This window comes from Gobio gobio, assembly GCF_949357685.1.
Source record: "Gobio gobio genome assembly, chromosome: 21".
NCBI lineage: Eukaryota > Metazoa > Chordata > Actinopteri > Cypriniformes > Gobionidae > Gobio > Gobio gobio.
In genome coordinates this window covers 3,998,149-4,022,190 of record NC_137117.1, presented here as the reverse complement: position 1 = coordinate 4,022,190, position 24,042 = coordinate 3,998,149, and the positions used below count along the sequence as shown (strand labels likewise).

The 24,042-nt window shown below is 39.9% G+C and overlaps 1 protein-coding gene across 1 annotated transcript in view; it reads left to right on the top strand.

Annotated features, from left to right (window-relative positions):
• The first annotated feature begins 7,107 nt into the window (after nucleotides 1–7,107).
• LOC307117987 (uncharacterized protein) overlaps nucleotides 7,108–24,042 on the top strand; it is a 49,289-nt gene continuing 32,354 nt past the window's right edge. The window contains exons 1-4 of the mRNA XM_079803280.1: nucleotides 7,108–7,224; nucleotides 15,931–16,487; nucleotides 19,241–19,336; nucleotides 21,009–21,242. Coding sequence (XP_079659406.1) covers nucleotides 15,933–16,487; nucleotides 19,241–19,336; nucleotides 21,009–21,242 — 885 coding nt within the window. The 5' untranslated portion in view covers nucleotides 7,108–7,224; nucleotides 15,931–15,932. The remainder of the gene's footprint in view (nucleotides 7,225–15,930; nucleotides 16,488–19,240; nucleotides 19,337–21,008; nucleotides 21,243–24,042) is intronic.

Below are 24,042 nucleotides of genomic sequence, written 5' to 3'. Positions count from 1 at the left end.
GCCACCTAGTGGATAGCCTATTTTGCAATTATTATAAATGACTGCATATCCTACTATATACTGCAAGGAATGCGTCTGCTAAATGGTTTAATTTAAATGTAAACAAAACATTAAAATAATTATAAAAAAAGAGTGCAGTAGCCACTGATAGAGAATACTGAATGGAACTGAATAGAGAATAGCCTATCATTATATATAGCCTATAGATCGGTGGTAGTAGCCCGTCATGTGCTTTGGCTACATATGTAGAGGCATTTACATTTTGCATTTAAAAACACAATGCCTTAAGCTGTTTAAGGCATTGCCATTAAAGTGAAATAACCGGACATAAACATATGAGCTTGATAAAATTGCACGTTTTGGAAGAAAATTTCAGATTGCACTTAGAGGCTTTTTCATCTGAAATCTTTAAATATAAATTAAAACACATGAATACAAATGAGAGCGTACTTAGCCTATAAATGTTAACAACAGATTTAATTAAATTTACTGTAGGTTTTTTTTAATTATCTGTGCATTCATGTTTCTGTGAAATACGCTTTAGGTTACACAGAAGAAAGATGATATTCTGATATAGCAGCAGAGGACTGTTATTTTGGTGAACGAACTGATGATGATGTCACTGTCTCAGATTTGATTCACCAATCGGCGGAAAGGGGCGTGTAATGACCGCCCACAAGTGGAAAACGAGATTTGAAGTCGTGTTTCTGTTTTCTATCCGTGACCCGAAAAAACGAAAATCCAGCCAAAATCTCATTTTCCGTTTTTGTTTTACAAACGAAAAAACGACCGTTTTCGCGTTTCTGCATATTTCATTTCTAATTGGAAAACAAACTATCAAAACGTACACGGACCTTTTTGCTTGTTCAATTTACTTTCTATTTTAGTCTGCTTTTTGCCAGTTGTCAATCGGCTCACATCATCACGTTCGAAATATTGTCTCACGCAGGTCTTAACTGTCTCTCCAATTCGTGCGTTTCCTTTACGTTGAAATGCCAGGGGTTCTTTGTTAGACATTCTCCACCTTTTTTTTGGAGAAACCCAATGCTGCCTCTGCGTACTTCCTCAGCCTGTACTTCCGGATAATTTTACCCCCGGCACATATTTTCGCAATCATCTGCCTTTCCTTTTCGCCAGTGGCATTTTGGTAGCGTGCTCTTAGGTCGTTGGTAAGGGCCGCATGGAAAAGGAGACGTTTCCTTACCACTGTAGGTGAACTTCGCAGCTCGAGGTTTATCTTTGACCTTGGGGACATTTGTTGTTTCTTCTGCCGTTGGCATCTTTTCTTAAATTTCTCCTTCTGTTTGCATTCCTTTTTCAGCTCTTTTTCCAGCCGTGACAGCAGTGAAGTTATTTTTTTGTGTGTGTTGTTTTGACCGTTTCCTTCCCTCTCGATGTTGTCTTGAAGGGCCTGGTTCTTGGCAATCTACTTCTTGGTGACCAGACTCGGGACTCTCTGGTGGTGTGGAAAGGATGTTGACTGCAACTGCAGTAGCCTTCTTTGCTGCACTGGTCTTTGCCTGGTCAAGTCAAGTCAAGTCAACTTTATTTATATAGCGCTTTTCACAAAGTAGATTGTTTCAAAGCAGCTTTACAGTGTTAAACAGGAAAATAATGCAGCATAATTTTATTCAGCCGCATAGCCACTCCGGAAAAAACACTGATGTCATCAGCCCATCTCAACCATCACACAGCGACAGTGTGGGCTTTAGATCAATAATTCGATCAGTAATTTAGTTTAAATGGTTAATTTAGTTTATTATTTAGATTTATTTCGATGTTTATTTGAAAAATGTGTGTTATGTAGTTATTAAAGAAAGTAGTCAAAAGTTTGAACATCATATTGTTTTTATTATTTCAAATGATTAAGCTAAAGGACAATCACAATGTTGGTAGGTAATTTTTCTACATATTGTCATATAAATAACCTGAAAATACTGTAGTTCATTAAGATTAAATCTTACTATAACCACTCTTACTAAAAAAAAAAAATGGGGTAAGCACACTTATATTCTCATTTCAAGAGGTGTTCTGAGTAAATTATTTGTTTGTAACACTTTACAATATAGTTTGATTTGTTAACATTACATTAGTTAATGTATTAGACTAATAACTAACATGAACTAACCATGATCAATACATTTGTTACTGTATTTATTAATCTTTGTTAATCTTAGTTAATAAAAATACAGCTGTTCATTGTTTGTATATGTTACTTCACAGTGCACATTAACTATGGAAACAAATAGAGAGCAATTTGAGCGCAAGACGCTCGTGTTGTTTTAAAGGGGTGGTAAACCACGATTTCACTATTCTAACTTTAGCTACCGTGTAATGTTGCTGCTTGAGCATAAACAACATCTGCAAAGTTACAACGTTCAAAGTTTAAAGCAAAGGGAGATATTTGCTTTTAAAGAAATCAGTTTCTAAGAACTACAGCAAACGGCCAGTAGGGACTACACACATTCCTCCAGGGTTGGTGACATCAACAGGCTCAATATTTACATAAAACCCTCCTCCGAGAATATTAAATAAGGGGGGGTGAGGCCATTTTGTATCGCGGCGCTGTTGTGGTATAGTTAGGCTGGAGTGGTGTTGCCGCGATGCCGAGGAAACGCTGTTATTTTCATCCGGATTGCAGGTCTGGGGTACTTGCTCTGTTCAGCCTTCATAGGGACGGGGGTGCGTTGCAGAGCGTTTAACATACAGCATGTTATATGCACATGTGTGTATGAGACAGAGGGGAATCAGGCGCGCGCAGGGCTCCCTGCAGCACATCTAACAGAGGAAAACATCCACCATCTTCGCGATTTCAATGCCAGATTTGCACGTCAGCTGTGTGAAAAAAACACTGCCGGTGCGTGGATGCACGACGCGCGCGCTGCACATTTCACGGAGGACAACACAAACTTCCACAAACTTCGCGAGTTCAATACAGGATATGCACAACGGCTTGTCCTGAAAGCTGGATTTACAAACAGAAGCTGTTTACGGGCCACAACCTGTAAGTCTGATTTATTTTTCATCGATGTGTTTTCCTGTAATAGGTTGTAGCAAGGAAGTAAACAGATGACAACACTGTTCTGCAAACCAGTCTGTTAAATGCTCATTCATACTTAACGTTATCCGACGAACACCTAACGTTACAAACACTAACGTTAAAATCTCAACAGCGAACTTGGCATTAGTGTAAATGATTCTTTGATTAGAGCTTTTATGTATTGTTTATCTACAGGCATGCTAAACATGGTTCTGTGTGTGATTTGGCTAACTTACTAGTAAAGCCAGTGTTTAGTGTTTGTTTTGGGTTAGTTCTTGCGACAGATATTTGGCTATAATCGTTCTAAAAATACAAAAGTTAAAGTGCCATTCAGTAGCGATCATTATAGATCCGCAGTCTTTACTCTTGAGGACTGAACAGGTTCTGCTCGATCATCTTCACTCAAATGTTCTGGGTCTGATTCGGGCTCAGATTGGTATGGTTTTATTGACGCCGTTGTTTCTAACACTGACCAAAGCACAGCCTCCGGTAAGGGGCGTGACGTTTCCGACATACGTGCACTAGGCGTTTAGCGAATCACAACACACTGGGCCAGCTAACCAATCAGAGCCCATCGCGTATTTTTGAGGGACCGGCTTCATACAACCCGGAAAGCATCAAGTTTTACAAGGAGGGACAGAGCAGTGTAGAATAAAGGTCAAATATATGAAAAATAAGGCAATTTTTTTTAAAACGAAGCATGAACACATGTTACAATGCACCCCACAAACACAAGCAAGCCTTCAAAAGAATGTGTTTTACCACCCCTTTAAAGACAGTGAATGCGCGCTCGCTCTCTCTCTCTCTCGCGCGCGCTCTCTCTCTCGCGCGCGCTCTCTCTCTCTCTCTCGAGCGCTCTCTCTCTCTCTCTCTCTCTCTCTCTCTCTCTCTCTCTCGCGCGCGCGCGCACTCTCTCTCTCTCTCTCTCTCTCTCGCTCTCTCTCTCTCTCGCGCTCTCTCTCTCTCTCTCTCTCGCGCTCTCTCTCTCTCTCTCTCTCGCGCTCTCTCTCTCTCTCGCGCGCGCGCGCACTCTCTCTCTCTCTCTCTCTCTCTCTCTCTCTCGCGCGCGCGCGCGCGCGCTCGCTCTCTCGCTCTCTCTCTCTCTCTCTCGCTCTCTCGCTCTCTCATGCGCGGTAATGTGGGTTTGGAATGGAATGATTCGTAAAATTTGTATAATTGTAACGAGTAACGATGCAGCACATAAAAAAATATCGGAGTAAAAGTATTAAACTCATCGGAAATATGTACTGAAGTAAAAGTGGAAGTAGGAGAAAAAAATAATACTCTAGTAAACCTACAGATACTGCCTTTTAGTACTTAAGTACAGTAGTGAAGTAGTTCTACTTCGTTACTATACATCTCTGAGTATGACCATATTAGCCCAGTTCTGTCAACACTGCACTGGCTCCCTATTAAACATTGCATACATTTTAAAATCTTGCTGATTACTTACAAAGCACTAAATGGTTTAGCTCCCCAATACTTGAGCGAGCTCTTAAAGGGTTAGTTCACCCAAAAATGAAAATTCTGTCATTAATTCCTCACCCTCATGTCGTTGGACACCCGTCAGACCTCCGTTCATCTTCAGACACAAATGAAGATATTTTAGTGTAAAGCTGATGCTGAGAAAGGCTTCAGATAGGCCTCCATTGGCATTCAGTACATTGACACTTCCAATATCCATGAAAGGCACTTAAAACGTCGTTACAAAGTCCATCTCACCACAGTGACTCTACAATAATTTTACGATGCAACGACAATAGTTTTTGTGCGCAAAAAAAAATCAAAATAACACCTTTATCCAGCTTGTTCTTGTCTTCCGTGTGTGTCTCCACGACGCATGCGCGAGAATATGAGCAGATCCGGCGTTCTTACGGGTGTCCAACGACATGAGGGTGAGTAATTAATGACAGAATTTTTATTTTTGGGTGAACTAACCCTTTAACATATTATACTCCATCACGTCTACTGCGGTCTCAAAATTCTGGCCAGTTCAAATCAACTGCAGGCGGTCGATCCTTTTCCTATTTAGCACCTGAAATCTGGAACAGTCTTCCTAGCATTGACACACTCTGTCAGTTTAAAGACTAAAAACACATCTCTTTACTGTGGCATACACATAGGACACTTTTTCGATTAAATGATTGTTAGGCTGCATTAACTAGGTCAGCCGGAACCAGGAACACTTCCCATAACACCAGGGCTGCGTTCAGCCCCGACACAACGTTGCAAAACGTTTTTTAATCGGAAACGGTGCTGCCTTGAACACCCTGTTCTTTTGACACAAGAGTTGTAACTATGGCAGCTGAGAAGGCCATTCTTTGTGTTATTTTTGAGGAATTTTCGGAGCCTGATGAAATCGATATAAATACGTGTTTAATACTGCAAAATACATGCAATCACTGCCCTTGCCGTCCAGAATAAAAGACAACATCCCAATCCCATTTAATGAACCTTTCTTATCTCCTGGTAATCAATTCTAACTTAAATCATTTTCTTACTTTTTTAATAGCTTGTATTTTCTTTCTCACTTTATGTCAAGCACTTAATTACCATATATGAAATTTGGTATATAAATAAACTTGCCTTGCAATTAAGCTAAAGATATAAACACATACATCATCATGTTGATTATATATATATATATATTACTATTAAACTCTTACAACAATCATGTTTACAACTTTTCTTCCATTGTGTGAGCTGTCTCTTTAATACCGCGTGGTTTATATACATTTTGCCGCTGATTGGGCTGACATTTTTGAAACACCCACCAAACGAGATCAAACGCATCTCAAACCCGTTGCACACCGTTTCCAGGAAACATGACGTTCAACCGGAAACCATAGCAAAACGTTGCGCACCGGTTTGAGCTTTGAACGTGCCCCAGACCTGATGTACTCGTTACATCATCAGAAGAATGGCATCTACGCTAATGATAGTCTCTCTGTTTTATCCCGAAGTTTAGTGCAGTCAGCCGGATCCGGGCCTCGACTGAGCTTGGTTTCTCCCAAGGTTTATTTTTCTCCATTAGGTCAACTGATGCCACCTGATGTCCTTGCCACTGTCGCCTTTGGCTTGGCTTGCTCAGTTGGGGACACTAAAATGTTAACTAAATATCCAAATAAATCTAATTAGTAAACTAAATTAACCATATAAACTAAATTACTGATCTGCCCACATTGTCACTGTTTGATAATTGAAATGATCTGATGACATCACCGTTCTGTTGCATTATTTTTACTGTTTAACACTGTGAAGCTGCTTTGAAACAATCTGCATTGTGAAAAGTGCTATATAAATAAAGTTGACTTGACTTTATTGCTTATCAATTTCCAAGATTTTCTGTATCAGGGGTTTTGCTTTACTTTTTAATGGCAAGGATCCCTAAACAATCCCCTTGTGAGATCAATTCTTTATTAGGCTTACAATATATAATATAATTATAACAGCCTATAATATAATAACACATGATAATTCTCTCAATGAAACCTGTAAACCGCATTCGCCGGTTCTAACACTATACACGCGATACTAATTGCGGTTGACCAGAGCACTGCAATTATTTCTCATCTAAACTACAATCAAATGGATTTCTCCCTGCATTTTGCGTCTGTCTGCACGTGCGCAGCTTAGAGGGAACATTCGTCAGTAAGCGCGGCGGTAGAGCGCAAATGACGTGTGATTTTTCAAATCTGAAACCAGCGCATTTGATTTGAAATGCGATATCTGCACTGCCTGTAGTTAGGCCCCTGGGTCGGCTTTAATAACAACTAACAATTATGGATTTAAAAAAAAATAAAATTTACCATGCCTTCATCGTTTATTTTTTAGCAACTTTACAAAAGCCTTTATTGTTTTACTCTATGTTAAGTGTGTGCCACTTCTAACAATCGGCAATTGTATAAACTGTGATAATAACTTGATATTTGCCACTGTTGTCATAAAAAATTAAGGAACTTAACAAAACTACACATAATATTCTAACAGTTTCTTACACTGTTTTCATCAGGGATGAATCAGGAACTGCTTCATATTCATGATTATGGGCGGAGCTCTATGACATCACTGCATGTGTGTGAAGACTTCAGTGAAAGTGAAACTGAACAGATGAACCTGAAGCTTCTTCACAACAACATTCAGAAACTCTGAAATCAACGATCAGATCTGATATTCACTCACAGGTAAGCGATGGGAATGTAAGTTCACTAGTTTAATGTCATGATGCAATATAAGAATGTTTGTGTCACATATCAGAAACAGCTAGTGTGTGAACTGCAGACAGAATAAACGAAGTTCAGTGAAAATCATACCCAGATAGCAAAAAATATCGGCACGGCTTCTTTTTGCCGCCGGCCCTAAGCTGTCGGCTATAGGTGCGTCCCGCTGGCGGTGATGAAACGTTTGCCGCCGAATACGTCACTCCCATTTCTTGCGGGCCGCCGGCTTCATTTTCTCTGGCGGTTGCCTCCGCCTAATGGACCGCGGCCGGCTGGCGGCAAGCCGCTTTGATATACAAGGATTTCTACTCTCAAATTCGACCAGCCACGTTGGCTATGTTTGGCTTGTTGGGAAATAGAGTGGAACTGACAGCATTTTAACTAGTTCTCACATTTGAAGCGATTATAAAATCATAATAGCCTAGCCTATATGTGAATTATATCAAATATTAGTTTTTTTTGCTCCAAAGCCATTAGGGTTTATAACAGATTCTTGACTCTTGATTCCATGATAAGGTTAGGTTTAGGAAATTACATTTAAATTTTCACTTGATTATTTGCATGTTGAGTGTGTTTAAACAGTGTTGGTCAATTTGACCCATAATGGATGTAATACTTTTTTTTTTTTTAGCATAATAGGAGGGTTAAGAAAGTTTGAAAGTTCATTTTAGGATATTGAACACTTTTATTTTTGTATTGCCCTTTTTCTATTTCTTTTTGGACTGACTTTAAAATAGACATGACAAAAAATTAGAACTTAGAACTTCATGACATTTTACTTTGTTTTCAAAACCCATATTTTTCTGAAAAACAAAAATATATTATTAATTATTTAGGAAAAATTATACATTCATAAGACAAGAATAACTCAAAAGAAGCCCTCTAATATTACCTTTTATAAAGCTGATTTTTACAATATACTTTGAAACCCTTTCAAACATGAGGTCGCAAAACAAAAAGCTTACAAAAACAGAAACCTGAAAGCTTTTCAATTTCATGTGACTGCCTTAATATTATAAAGTATTTTCTATCTCAGAATTCTTATTTTTATTATTTATTTTATATACATTGTTATATTTGTTGTTATTCTTTGTTCTACATATTCGGAACTGTACCACAATGCTTTATTATTTTTATTTTTCTCTCATTGTACTTTTTGTATATTACTTGTCTATAAATGTACTAATTTAAATAAAAATAAAACCAAACCAAACAGAGAAGTACCTCCACCGGCCGAGAGGGGCAGTATACCTAAAAAAGACGGAAGACAAACCGGAAAAACGTATGAAACAGATTTACCAACAGCGGCCGGCAACTCATCACACGGTTTTAGTATTTGAAGAGAGGAGATCAGAAAATATCCTCGACTACGAGCGTTTAAGTAAGTACATGTTTCCTTTTTGTGTAACACAATATTATGTTCATTTTTGATGTATATACCGGTAGTAGGGGTGGTTAATCTGTCTGATTTCCCGATTCGATTCGATTACGATTATTAACGATTCTTGATTAGCGATTATTGATTTTCCATTTCACAACAGTAAACGAAAATACACTGCAAAGTTTATACTCCATTATACTCCATTTGCAATTATACCTATTGCATGCACATCATACTTCTCTATATATAAATATATATATATATTTTATGTGAACCACTTATTTTTAAGTCTACAGTTTCTCACTTATCATATCCACTTATTTTATATTTTATATTTTTATTTTATTTTTTTATTTTTATCTTATTTCCTATTTTTATCTTACTTGATTTATTTATAACTCTACTTATGTTAATACTTTTTATTCTAATTTTATTCTATTTCTATTTTAATTTCCCCTTGTGTTCTTGTAACTGTTATTTGCACTGTCCATGGAGCGGACCTGTTTACATTTCACTGCCAGTTGTATATTGTGTATATAACTGTGTATGTGACAAATAAAACTCTTGAATCTTGAATCAAAGTGATTGCGGTATAAAAAAAAAGTCAGCTACTGAATTACTTAACTCTTTTATTGAGTAACAACAACTCAAAGCACTTGTCGTGTAGTGTCGTGTAGTTACACAGAAATGAATACATCACATTGTGTTGTGACTCATCAAGTTGAACTAAACAATAACAAATAAATGAAAGGCTTATTTCCTTTAGGAAGTAGATCAGAACCAACATACTGTAGAAATTGGACAATTTTCTTCTAGAAAGACAACGTGTTCAGGTGGAGGAAGACTGCAGGTTGCAGTCGAAACATGTCAAGGTAAAGAAGAAGTTTTTTCTCCAAACACCTTGTCTTTCTAGAAGAAAATTGTCCAATTTAATCATTAAGAAGACAAAATGAACATTTTTGAACAACTTACTGTAGCTTCAGCTTATATACTGTACTGTAGAACACAGTGACAAAATGTCAATAGTGATGGATGCGGTGCGCGCGTGAGGGGGGCGGGAGCGCGTGGAACGCTCGAGCTCCTCTCGTTCGTTTCCTGACGTGAGAAAGACAAAAGGGGAAAAAACGACAGAAGAAAAACGGGTTCGTGTCGGAGGAGTGTCGAGGCCCGTTCGGTTCCGTGAGCGGGAGCCGCGGGTCGGTGCAGCGGAGCGGCGGTGTGTTTCCAGCATCAGTCCGGCTGTGTGTGTGTGTGTGTGTGTGTGTGTGAGATCCGCTCATCGCGTCCTCAGGATCGCCTTAATTCCCGCGAATGTGCGCGTCGATGTGTGTCGCGCTCGCTCATCTGAAGCGCTCATAAATCTGCGGATTGAAGGCGTTTATTCGGTGTTTGTGCGCGAATCTGAGCCGTGCTAACGCGCTAATGCTAATGTGCCTGAGCTCCAGAGGAGGCGAGGCGGGAGGATTTCTAGAGTGTTCCCTCAGAATCATCTCAGCATTAACGACAGATTTACATTCATCTAATGAACACACACACACACACACACACGGTGGTAGTGTCAGGTTTAGATAAATAAAAAAATCGATTTTTGAAAATTTAATGATCGATTCATGCTCGTCCATAACATACTCGCGATTAATCGATAATTGATTTTTTTCACCACCCCTAACCGGTAGGTTGTTTTAATTTGTTTGTGCCGACACGCACGCTGCTAGTCTAGAGCACAATACACAGTGCTAATACGTGCTGTTTCGCCTTTTTTACACACTGAGTTCAAGCATGTTCTACATGTTAAAATGTATCTAGCTACTGTAGGTAAATTAGCCAAAGCTTTACATCTAGAAAGACTTAAGTTTAACTTTTGGTGTTTTTTAACAAAACAGAATGATGTATATAGGTTATTTAAATTATTTTGTTAGTCCGAACAAGCATGCTGCTAGGTCAGTTTTAGCAAGTGTTAGCTAACATGTGCTGTGTTGCTACTGTTCTTCTAGCATTTAAGGTGATTTATGAGTTATTTCTCTGAACTGCTGTACTTTTTATGTTTGAGGACAATGCAGTTTACTTGAATCACTACACTGAATGAATACATTTTACTGTTCCACATTTGGCTGACCAGTTTTCCCCCCCACAGCATAGCTACTGTATATTCTGTATATAACGTTAACAATGTGGTTTTGTTCACATTTTCTTGCAGATACCTTGACCAGAGCACAATCGGTTATCTTCATCCAAGAGACCTACTGTTGGACAATCGTTTCGGCTTTCAAGGTAAATAAATTGTTAGTCACAATGTCTAGTTACTGGGCTATAAGGAGAAGAATATTGAAAGGAGTTGAGATGGACAAACAGGAAATTGCAGATGTTGGAAACTTTAACAGTATGGAAAATTGTGCCTTTAGTTGTTGTTTTATTTATATATATATATATATATTTTTTTTAATGTAGATTTCCAGAATGAGAACCAAGCCCTGAGGGAAAGCAATGCACGAGCAGGTGAGAACATGCACTCTTTCTTAAATTTTACTTCTTTGACTGTGATGTAGGTCCAAAATTACCAAATGCCTTTCATTTTGTAGCTTCGGATGGCAGCGGCTCACTTCAAGAGCAGGTGAAGCAAGTGAAACAATGTTGATGACGTTTGCTCGTACTGGGCAATCAGGTACAACTTGCAAACAACACCTGTGGTTGTTGGTTTAATTCCCACTGGGGCCACCTGTACATGTAGTAGACCTAGTTGTAAATGTCATAGTTTAGTAGTTGAGGGACCAGGACTGACTGCTTTATTCTTTTATTCGGTGAACCCCTGTAGGTGCAGATACTAATGCTGCAACGTCTTGGAGAGTTTGGCGATGTTGTGCGTAGCATGGACAACAAAATGGACACTATGCGGCAACATTTCAGTGCCAATGTGTCTTTTGGAGAGTTATCCCTGCCAGGGGGTCTGTTACTCCCCCTAGACAACCCATTTGGCGTTGCTTGACAACAGTTTGAGGCAGGATAAAGAGCTCCAGTAAGTGTGCTGATTTTGTTTATAATGCTGTAGGGTAATCTAAAAAGTAAAATTTAAGATTGTACACTGCATATTCTACAGTCTGAATCCACAGCCTGTCACATTTTTATATTTATGTATGAGAAGCTTCAGAGATATGTAATTTGTAACACTTTTTTGTATTTTCAGCTTCGGTTTTTGGCAATCAAATGTGGGAGGGATCTAAAAACAACCGTGTGGCGAATGCTTCAGAGTATCTTCTCTAATCACCTTTCCATTAATACAACCTGGACTGGTGTAGGGGATAAAGCATGTTTTAGAGACATGTTCCTGAAGACCATTGTTCAAAGTAATATATATATATAAATATATAAATTTGATATATATTTAAGTAGATGTGTGTGGCCTTATGCCATTCAAATGGAATGACAGATCTGTATTTTCTACAGGAGCCATCCGGAAGATCCCGGCAACCCAGGATGCCACTGATGAGGCGGTCCAGGTTAACGTTAGGTTTTTTTTTTATTCCCTGTGACCCTGCCTTGAAGGCAGCTCCTTGGATGGATATGGGATGGCGAGGTTGTTTGTCCTTTATATAGGCGCACAAGAAATCACTGAAGATAAGCCAATTTGCGCTGCCTCATTCTGGAGGTCGGGGAAAACCAGAGAACCCATAGTCAGGCTTGTTATAATGGTCTGTTCTAACTACTGTTCTATTCTTCTCCAGAACTTTACTCTAAATTATTACCATTTATCCTATTGTTAGAAATGGCTTGTTAAATGTGATGTTATACCTCGATTTATTTGGTATCCTGCACATTCTTTGGTACCAAATATCCTCATTATTTGATATAATGTTTAATGGTACACTCTTAAAAAAAAAGGCTCGTAATCATAGGGGAACCTTTTTTAGTGCTATATAGCACCAATTTTGGTGCTTCAGTGGTTCTTCAGCGGTTCTTCAGAGGTGCTATATAGCACCTTAGTCAAAGAACCGGTGAAGAACCTCTGAAGAACCGCTGAAGAACCAAAATTGGTGCTATATAGCACTAAAAAAGGTTCCCCTATGATTACGAGCCAAGAACCATTTTTGGTGCAATATAGAACCTTTTTTTTTTTAGTGTTTAATTCTTTTCATCCCAGAGCTGACCTCTTTGTTATTAACAGATATTGTAAGTGTTATAATTTGCTTGTAAGGCTGTTTTTTTTTTTTTTTTAAACCAAATTTAATTTAAACATGCAGGTTCTTTAGTAAAAATGTTTTTTTTTTTTATTATTTATAGGCCTATTTAAGCTTATTTATTGTCTGTTATTTGTATTTCATTTATATTATCTTGTATCATTGACAGTTACTGTACTTTGAAATGTGGAATAAAAATGCCAAATTTATCTGGTTTGTTCAATTATTATCCATCATAAACTGCATGTTACAAATATATGAATAATAAATAAATAAATGTATATTATTTATTACACAATAAGCGGAGGCAGATCGCTCGAAAAAAGCGTTTGCCTCCGCCGGGCCGCCTTCTGGTATAAAGGCGGCGGAACGGCGGTTTGCCTGCGGGCCGGCGGCGGAACGAAGGCGGTAGGAAGCCGGCTGCCGCCGGCGGTGCGCCGTCAAACGTGTTTGCGATTACGCAATTCTGACGCTTCTACAGCCGCCGGATCACCGCCGGTGGTCCGCCGACTCATTGCTATCTGGGTAACTCCATTAAACAGAAATGACACTTGGTGTTTATTTAGTTATTGTGTTGTCTTCTATAAAAGATCTTATGATGGTATTAAAATGTTTCAGTTTTGTGGCTCTCAGAGACGCATATTTAGTTTCTGTTTATTTTCTTCAGTTTGTTCTTCTCAATAGTATCAGCTGCAGTGCCACAGATTCATCAGAAATGACAGACCCGCGTCTCAGACCAGAAGTTAAAGTGTTAGTTCACCCAAAAAGACCTTCATTCATCTTCAGAACACAAATGAAGATATTTATGATGAAATCTGAGACTCTCTGACCCTCCGTAGGCAGCAATTTAATGACCACTTTCAAGGTCCAGAAAGACATTGTTAAAATAATCCATGTGACTACAGTGGTTCAACCTTAATTTCATGTTTTTCTTCTAACTGATACAAAAAAATGAGTAAAAATCTGCATACTAGTCTTTTTACTACTTTGTGTGTATGAAGGGAAAATATTAGAGGTCGACCGATAGTGGATTCTACCGATACCGATAACTAGGTTGGATCGCACTTGCCGATAACCGATTAATCGACTGATAGTTTTTAAAATGGATACTGGATAAAAAAACATAAGTAAAACAGTGCTGAACTTTATAACAAGAAAAAAAAACAGTACTGATCCATGAAAATATGCTAAATGAATAACAAATAAATATGAATATTAAAATAAGAAGTTCTAACAGAAATTCTTCAGAAAATAATTTAAACATTAAATATTACAGGTCAAATTTGTTTCTTTACCTATAACCTAGAAACATGCATGCACATATCATAGGTAACACTATGCAAGTCCCTATGCAACAAGGATGTGTTAGCTTACATGAACTATATGCCTTATGCATTTTTACAGCATTTAATAAGAGCAATATTGTACCTTGATCATTCATGTTAGTTCATAGTGCATTAACCAAGGTTACCAGATAAAATAAACATTCAAACTCAATTTAATGTTGAAATTAACATACTAACAATGAACAATACTTCCATAGCATTTATTAACCGTAGTTAATGTTACAAATGGAATCTTATTGTGGTGTTACAATTTCATATAAATCCAAACAGTCAGCTTTTTTAGAATGCAAGTATCTAATAAAAAACGAATGTGCTTCTGCTTTGTTTATGTTTCTGTCGGCAGCTTGACGATACAGTTTGCTTTCTCACATCACTAGTTTTATATATGCAACATTTGCGTCGGACTTGCGTGTGTTTTTATCACATTGTTTTAACTGCTTGAGGTACTGCTTATTTTTTAGCGTCCTCTCAGCCTCGTCGACAAACATACACACTGCTGTTCTTTACCTGTTAATGCAGCATCTAGTCAAGAAATGAATTACTTTATAATGATTTGGCAACAAGTACTGCAGTGTTCAGTATTCATACCGTTTCGCTGTCGTGTTTTAAACCCGCATCTGACATGTCAGCGCTCTCCGTGCAGCGTGTGCTTTCCTTGCAGCGAGCAGCCTCACGTGTGAATGAAAACACAAGGCGTCAGTGAGTTTTTTTTTTTGCCTCTAGAGGCCGCTCTCGCGCTATACAATGGCAGCAGGCCCTTCTCTCATAGTGTGTAATAACAGCGCACCCTTCTCAGCCGCTCCAGCAACGGACGCATCACGGAAAAACTATCGGTGTGGATTTTTGCCGATAACCGATTGTTCCACCAATAAACTATCGGTGCCGATTAATCGGCAAAACCGATGAATCGGTCGACCTCTAGAAAATATTATACCATATAAGACCTAATATTGATTTCTCAATAACAGAATCAAGAATAGATTCAACCCAAACAGACTGTGTAGCTGTCATAAACAATAAAAAAATAAAATAAAGTTATATTCCCCCTAAAATATGTTTTAGACTCCAATCGTTGTTTGATAAATAAATCATAACGGGACAAACTACTCAAGAGATTTTTCCTCTAGGTGGCGCTTCATGTTAACATTCATCATATGAGATGCTTCCTCAGGTTCAACATTGAAACCTTCGATGTATAAAGCATTTTAATAGCTGGCCAACATATTTTGCTCTGTCTTGTTATATTCTCGCCCTTTTCTGATTTCTGCATGAAATTATTTTTAAATTTCCAGCACTGGAATGCATTTTTATCCCTCACCATAGTGGCAACTCTCAGACAGATTGTAGCCTAAAGCTTTCAGGGGCAATGTGGATTGATGTGATTGGCAGACGTGGTGCAATCAAAAGCATCAGAATAGCATTGCTTTACTAAACAGCCTTTAAATGACAGGAGACCTCGCGCACATCAAAAACAGGCAAAGCAACAAACTAATATTATTAAACATATCCTAGCTTTTTACAGAAAATATTCAGAAATATCCTTTTTTAATCATTAACATTTTCATAAGTAGCTGAAATTTAATTACACATTTTTTCAGTTACATTTGTTTTGGAATTAAATTACATAACTGCGTTACATGTCACTAGTTACTCCCCAGCACTGAGTATTTAACATGCAAAATCCATAGCCTAATTTATTCAGTGCATATAATTATCAAAATTGCTCTCTTTAGCCGTGTAGATAATATATTGTCATTACTTATCTTTTCAGCCATGGCGTCCTCCAGTGGTCCAGCACTAAATGAGGAGCTCCTGTGCTCCATCTGTCTGGAAGTGTTCACTGATCCAGTCACCACTCCATGTGGACACAACTTCTGCAGAACCTGCCTGAGCAAGTGCTGGACGGACACACAGACCTGCTTCTGTCCACTCTGTAAAGACACATTCAGCAAAAGACCTGATCTCAAGATTAATACAACACTCAGAGAGGTTGCGCAACACTTTAAGGAGAAGCTCAATCTAGGAGAACCTGAGGTGTTCTGTGACTTCTGTGATGAAAGAAAGCAGAAAGCTGTGAAGACCTGCCTGATGTGTCAAAGCTCTTACTGTGAGACTCATCTGGAGCCTCATCTCAGAGTCCCACGTCTGAAGAAACACAAACTCATCAATGCTGTGGAAAATCTGGAGGATTATATTTGCCAGAAACACGAGAGACCTCTGGAGCTGTTCTGCAGAGATGATCAGACGTGTGTGTGTCTGTTCTGCACTGAAGGAGAACACAGGACTCACAACACTGTTCCTATAGAGGAGGAGAGTCGAGAGAAGAAGGTAAAGAGATACAGACAAAACACTTTAACACCCCATGAAATGCAGTTCCCTATCAGTCAGTCACATTCAATGTTACGTCGGACTGAACTGACATATAGGGATCTTGCCTGAGGGCCCAATCACCTTTGAGTGGCAACAGAACAAGCCAACAAGTCAGATTTGCATCGCAAGCCACTCCCCGCTTCCGGGCATATAAGGAAGCATGCAAACTCACACATTAAGCTTTTGCTTCAGAGCAGAGCGGACATTGTTTCACTCTGCTCTTCGATCATCATTCAGTGAGTCTACTAAACAAGAGGGAAGCTGTTCCTGTGTTGGTGTGATGGCACATTCCAGCGGAGATCACGGTTGCTGAGTGTTTGCACGGTTAAGTGCAGTGGCTGTACCGCTGGGTGCTTCAACATCTAAAGAGCAATTTATGTAAAAGGGATGTGGTCATTTCCTGGCCTTGTCTGACAGCCCAAGCATGCTGAGGTAACATTCGTTCATGAGTCATGCACTCACTGATATACCTTGAAAAAGGTGGATTCCCCTCTTCTATTCCCCGATCTGGTCTTTCTACGCAGCAGAGAGCCCCTTCGGTTAATACACAGGGTGATCTGACGATTACAGTGGGAGCTCTCCCACTCATGTTTCACATCACAGGCTGTGGCGCTTCCTGCTGCGGTTGCTCGTCCTTCCCATGGGGACCCAGCATCTCATTCGGGGCTCCCGCAGAGAACCCGGTGTTGATCAACTGAAGATTCAACTGCTCTGTCCCCTTCGGGGAGAGTAGCAATGTTGTTTGATTCCAACCTGGAACTGACTGGCATGATTTCCCGGGCCGGCTGGATGATTGGTGTCTCTGGGCGGCGCACGGTGAACAGCAGCTTCCCAATCCAGTCCCTTTCTTCCCGGAAGTGCACGAGGAAGTCACAATGTCGTGGAAGGCACCTTTTTCTGCCAGAAACCGTTCCGCTGCCTCCTCCGCTCGCACTACCCTCGATGGCGGGGTGGCCAAAGGATACGTGGAGATCCCTCAAGTGGAGCGTGCAGTTGTGGTGCAGTTATGCCCGCAAAAGGCTTCTACCTGGCAGGGTCGTCTGTGTCTCCCATCCAAGGCCTGTAAGTTCTCGGCTACATTCTCAGCCAAGGCTTACAGCACCGCTGGACAGCCCACCTCTGCCCTGCATGCTATAGCCCTCCTGCAGGTATATGAGGTCAAACCAAAAAAAGAGCTGCACGAGGGTAGAGCTGGTGCAGGGTTGATACAGGAGCTTTAGACAGCGATGGACTTCGCCCTCAGGGCAATGAAAGTCACAGCGGTTTCATAGGCAGTCGATGTCCACGCTAGTGGTCCAAGAATGCCAGCTTAGTCGATTTAATCCTCAGCCATGTCAGTTGCATTGCTGTGTCCTATTCACACCTTGTGTTTGTACGTGGACCTCACGCAGAACTTCAGAACAGCTCTTTGTCTGCAATGGAGGCCAGTAGAAGAAAAAGGCTGTCTCCAAATCGAGGTTGGCCCACTTGAAAGTGGATGCCATTGCTTGGCTTACTAATCCCAAGGCGAGCCGTGCCCCCTTGGAGTGAGAGCTCACTCTGCTCAGAGTGTTGCTTCCTCCTGGGCATTGGTGCATGGCACCTCTCTGGCAGGCATATGTAGAGCTGAGTGCTGGGCAACACCTAACACATTCACGAGATTCTACAATCTCAGAGTGGGGCCAGTTTCTTCCTGTGTGTTGGTACAAACAGGTAATATGCTGGGTAGGCTGGCTCGGTCTCTCTTGCTGCGCCATTCCCCTCTGAGGACGGGATACGAGTGCCTATTCTGCTCCTCAGGTGAGTTCCCCAATTGTTAAACCCTGGTGGAGTTCCTCCAGCATCCTCGCCAGTCAGATGCTGATGCCAGGTCTAGGACTTCTGTGTATGCCAGGTTGGTCGGCCCCTGTACTAGACTAGATGCCTACATGTTGTGATTACTTTCCTAGGTTATCCTCTGCCAACTCTGTAACAGTATTGACTCCACCCCTGAACAAAGCGGGTTCTACCATAGAGATCTTTCATATGTAGCACTGGCCAAATCGACAGTCTATATGTTTAACTCCACATATTATCTCCCTACGGGCAGGATGTGGTTTCCGTAGCATTCCTTTCTGGTTGGAATAGGCACACTTTCCCAGTGTTATCAAGTAGTCTCACTGTATAGGGTCAGAAGGAACACAAGTGATCGACATTCTCCATGCAAAGCCATGTCCTTTCTTCCGCCCCAACAGGTGCAGGGGGAATAGGCGGCTTACTCTGGGCAGTTGTTGTAACACTTTCCAAAGGGATCCCAATACATCAGTTCAGACCATCATAACATTAAACTTGAATGACTGATAGGGAACTCTAGGTTACTAATGTAACGTTGCGTCCCATCACCACAACTCCTGTATCTCCGCTGAAACGGCAGGGAGTCCGTCTCGACTCCTCAGCAGAAAACTTAATGTGAGAGTTTGCCTTATACAGTATACCCAGAAGCGGGGAAGGGCTTGTGATGCAAATCTAACTTGCCAATGTACATTGGCTTATTCTGTTACCACTGAAAGTTGAGATCCCATTATGTCAGTTCAGTCCGATGTAACGTCTCCATTCCCTCCTTCAGGGAATAGGGGTTACATTAGTAACCTAAATGTTTTCTTTCCTGTGTCTTGACATTGACATGTAAGACTGTCAGAAGATGGAAAGATATATTCAGTGATAAATGCGTCTGTGTTTTTCTCTGTATGTAGAATCAGCTGGTTCAGACACAGACAGACGTTTATCAGACGATCCAGGACAGAATGAAAAAGATTCAAGAGATCAAACACTCAGTAGAGATGAGAAAGGTTTGTGCTTCGATCAACCCAAGTTCATATCCGGACTTATGGTCACTTCCGATTTCACTTTCTGTTCACTCTCCAACTATCCTATCAAAAAATACATCTACAAAAAATGTTATGCGTCATAATATTTCAATCTAATTAATAAAGGTGTTGAATAAATTGAGAGTTCTACCATCTTTTAGTAATCTTGGTTTATTGCACTTGAGTTGTATGCAGTTCTATTGGAGTGCTTTGACAGCTCGTCCTCAAGAGCAGCATGAACATTTGTTTTGTGTTACACTGAAAATCACACATTTTAACTCTTTCCCCGCCATTGACGGAAATGTAGGCTTTCTGTGTTTTCACTGTTATACGGTGTGGGGGGGGGGTATACATTTATACGCTATACGCTATTATACATCATCTCAAAAAGAGCTGAGAACTGAATCTCCTGATCAAAACACAGGTGAAGAAGAACCAGAAACAAGTGATTGTGTAAATGTAAATGTAAAATAATGCAATCAACATAAAAGGTCCTGTTCTTCGTGATCCCATTTTTCAAACTTTAGTTAGTGTGTAATGTTGCTGTTAGAGCATAAATAATGCCTGTAAAATGATAAAGCTCAAAGTTCAATGCCAAGCGAGATATTTTATTTAACAGAAGTTCCCTTTCAAAGCCTACAGTGAACGGCCGGTTTGTTCTACATCCCTGTACTTCCTGCTTTAATGACGTCAGTAGAACAGTTTGTTGACTAAACTCCGCCCACAAGAATATGCAAAAAAGGGGGCGTGGTCTTGTTGCTCTCCCACGTGGAGAAGAGGAAGTGTTGCGTTCGGTTGCGTTTGTATAGTGAGTTTGTCGCCATGTTGTCGAGACGCTGTTATTTTCATCCCGGAGTCAAATCACCTTTCTTTGGCCAGGGACGCTGTAGTTTGAGTGTATGCATCTCCCCGTTATGGGAAGAGACGTGACCTTTCCGGGCAACGTGTGCTAAGCTGCTGTCCAATCACAACACGGGAACCGCTGGCCCAATCAGAACTCGTTACCTATTTCTGAAGTAGTGACTTCATAGAACAGGGAAATCTTTCAAGACGTTTTGAGGACAGTGAAAACAGCGGTATACAGATCAGTAAATTGTGTGAAAAATACTGTTTTTTTACACGCGAAACATGAACACGTGTTATATTGCACACTGTAAACACAATCAAAGCTTCAAAAAAACAGGAAAAACGGGACCTTTAAACAGAAATCAAAACTGCCCATGTTACCCTAATGAAATGTCGACCCAGGACGAGCTATAGGACTATAAAGCTTTGGGGGTGTTGATGAGCTCAATCGAGCTCACCATCTATGTTTTGACCGTCTTTCTGAATCTGATCCAAAAATGCATTTTTGCTCAAAATATTGTTTTTTTTATTAAACTTACCCAGTTGATAAAAAAGAATACAGTAAGATAGAATTAAACTCGATTCTGGGGGGCATGGAAATTTTGTGAAAATTATCAAAAATGCTGGCAGTGATTGGCAACTTTAAAAAAAATTGCTGGTGGGGAAAGAGTTGAGTAAGAGGCGAAGAGTAAGAGTTTAATTGATGATGAGAGAAGTTTCATTTTGTGGTGAAGTATTCCTTTAAATAATATGTGAATACATAATCGATTAACAAATGGAACATCGTTTAACTGTTGTCATTCATCAGAGAAACACAGAGAAAGAGAAATCCTCCAGTGTTGAGCTCTTCACTGATCTGATCCGCTCCATTGAGAGATGTCAGTCTGAGCAGCTGAAGATGATGGAGGAACAGCAGAAAGCAGCAGAGAAACAGGCTGAAGATCTCATTAAAGAGCTGGAGCAGGAAATCACTGAGCTGAAGAGGAGAAACACTGAGCTGGAGCAGCTCTCACACACTGACGATCATCTCAAACTCCTACAGGTCAGTCAACATCTGTCTCATCAGCCATCATGTACAATATTACAGGACAAACCAGAGGTGGGGGACTTGAGTCACATGATCATATTCTGTTTTTGCTCTATTTCTCCAATGACAATAGTTCCAAACAAGCCACAGAAAAAGAGGTGTTCCGATATTTTGAAATGTTTATCAGAAAATTAAGAGCTTGGGGTCTCAGATTCCTTGGGTCATGCCAAAAGCGTCAATACTGACTGTTTTTAACACTTTGACATATCGAATTTGGTAGGATTCATTGTCAGCATGTCCTGAAGGAACCTGAGAAGTTTGAACACAGAGCCACCTAGTGTCCCAGAGATATAAGGTTTTTCATAAAAAGGTTATTTCAGCTTTACAGTTTCTGTAAGAATGAAAATCAACAAAGACTTTTTGCTTTCCTGTTCAAACCCACTCTTTCTTTCCACCATTTGTAATTCCTAAAGTCACAAGAGGTGCTGATACTGATCAAGGCTTGACGGTCACAGCTTTGGCTGTAAGACATTGTAAAACAAAGGCTCTGACCATTTTATCATGCTTTAGAAATCATACAGAACAGAAAGAAGCAGCAATAACTAGGGCTGGATAAAAAATATTGATTTCTCAATTTTAATCGATTCTTACTTTTATAAAACAATATCGATTTTTAAATCCAAAGAATCGATTACTCATCCTGTTTTCAGTTAATGAATGAAATAATCATTGTAGCACGCCTCCAATCCAATAAATTGCAACAATCTTTGTGCTTTATTACTATTGATGTGAAACAAAGTCTCAGATTTCAAATTGCGTCTATTTTTTTTTAACGAAATTCAAAAATATAAATACAGTTTTGGCGCTGTGGCGTGAGATCGCTCTGCCGCTCAGCTCAAGAGGAAACGCGGAGCAAACTTGAACAGATCTTCTCTTCCGCCTTAATACCAGTAACAGCGCAAAATATTTATAATAAACATGAATGAGCTTCTGAAAGCGTGTTAAAAGATACAGGACAACTTACCGAAATCGTATCATGTGTAACCAAGGGCGACCACTTTCCTGACAAAAATAACTTATTTTATTTATACAAAATTAATTATAACAAAATGAATTTAATCAACACAGAAAAAAACAACAAATAACAAAAAGTTAAATTCCCCCTTCAAAGATGTCAATGACCAACCAACCTTCCATAAACCCCAACACAATCCCAGCTTAAATCACACATAATTCGAAATAAAGAGAAAAACGAATTACATAAGTGTTCCCAAAAATCATATTACACCAAAGGAAAACCACTCAAAAGAAACTATAAATCAAACCAGGAAAACGTACACTCCACGGCAACCATAAATCTCATGCAAATGAATTAATGTGGTTTCAAAGCATCCATACGGTAGTATGGGTAAAAAGGTTGGCTGGCAATACGAGGCTGGGAAATGGCATACAAACAAAAACAAATAAAAGACAACAGAAAAAAAGAGCACCTCTCTAGCCAGTCCAGTTCAGTACAAACATAATTTCTCACTGCGCTGGAGGCAAACAGCGCGCACATACGGGACTGGCTAGCTGAGGAAAATAAAACAAAAACAAACCCTGGAGGAACAGCGATCAACTAAGCCTAATAAACAAACAAAAACAGAAATTACTATACACCAAAAAAATACACACAATACATAGTTTTACTTTTTAATCCTAAAAATAATAAAAACATTTGCAGACACTATATAAAAAACTTCTACAGTTACCGGCCACACGGCCACCAACTCGCGATCACATGAAAACGGGCGTGACTAACGGCATGCAGACCCACGCTCTCTGCATCTGCAGTGCACTAAAACATGATACCTCATTTTAGTAAACAAGGCTTTATGGATATGCATCCCATCGATTCACTCATCCTACCTGCTCACAAGACCATGTCCGCGCACACTCAGCTACAGCAGTACTGCCGGACAGCACAATGTTTGCATCTACGTTAAAAACACCTAAATTAATTGAACAATATTTAATAAGTGACTAAACAAATCGAGGTTCACTTCAGCCTACCTGCTCACCCAGACCGCATCCGCGCAAAACCCGGAAGTGCTGCCAGACCACACACGTCCACACAACAAATCAGACCCCGTCTCTAGATCTCCCTTCAGGTGCCTACTTAAAAACCCTCTCCCTACCTGGCCACGCCCATTAATTACATCAGTAACCACCTCACCGGCTACACATGTCACATAGAATCGTAACAAATGTTCCTGTACAGAAGAGGAAAAGACTATTATATCATCCAGATATAAAAGTAAAGAAGAGAAGCGCCTATCCCCAAACAGTCGTTCCATGAGTCTTTGGAATGTCCCTGGTGCATTACACAGCCCAAAGGGCATTCGGTTGAATTCAAACAAGCCAAATGGAGTACAAAAAGCTGTCTTGGCCTTATCTGCCTCCGCTACCTCAACCTGATTATACCCACTTGCTAAATCTACAGTGGAAAACCACCTTGCCCCAGTCAAAGCATCCAAAGACTCCTCAATTCTTGGTAGTGGATAAGCGTCCTTTCTAGTTTTCACATTCAATTGACGATAATCAACACACATCCTAATTGTTCCATCCTTCTTCTGTACCAGGACAATCGGGGACGAGTAAGGGCTACTACTCTCCCTTATCACCTTACTGTCCAAAAGCTGTTGAATATGGGACCTTACAGACTCATACTGGAGGGGGGGATTCGTCTACACATGTCACATAGAATAGCTCAATCAGTGTTTCAACGGCCATATCGTCCATACTTTGAGCTTTAAAACTGCTCATCAGAATCCTA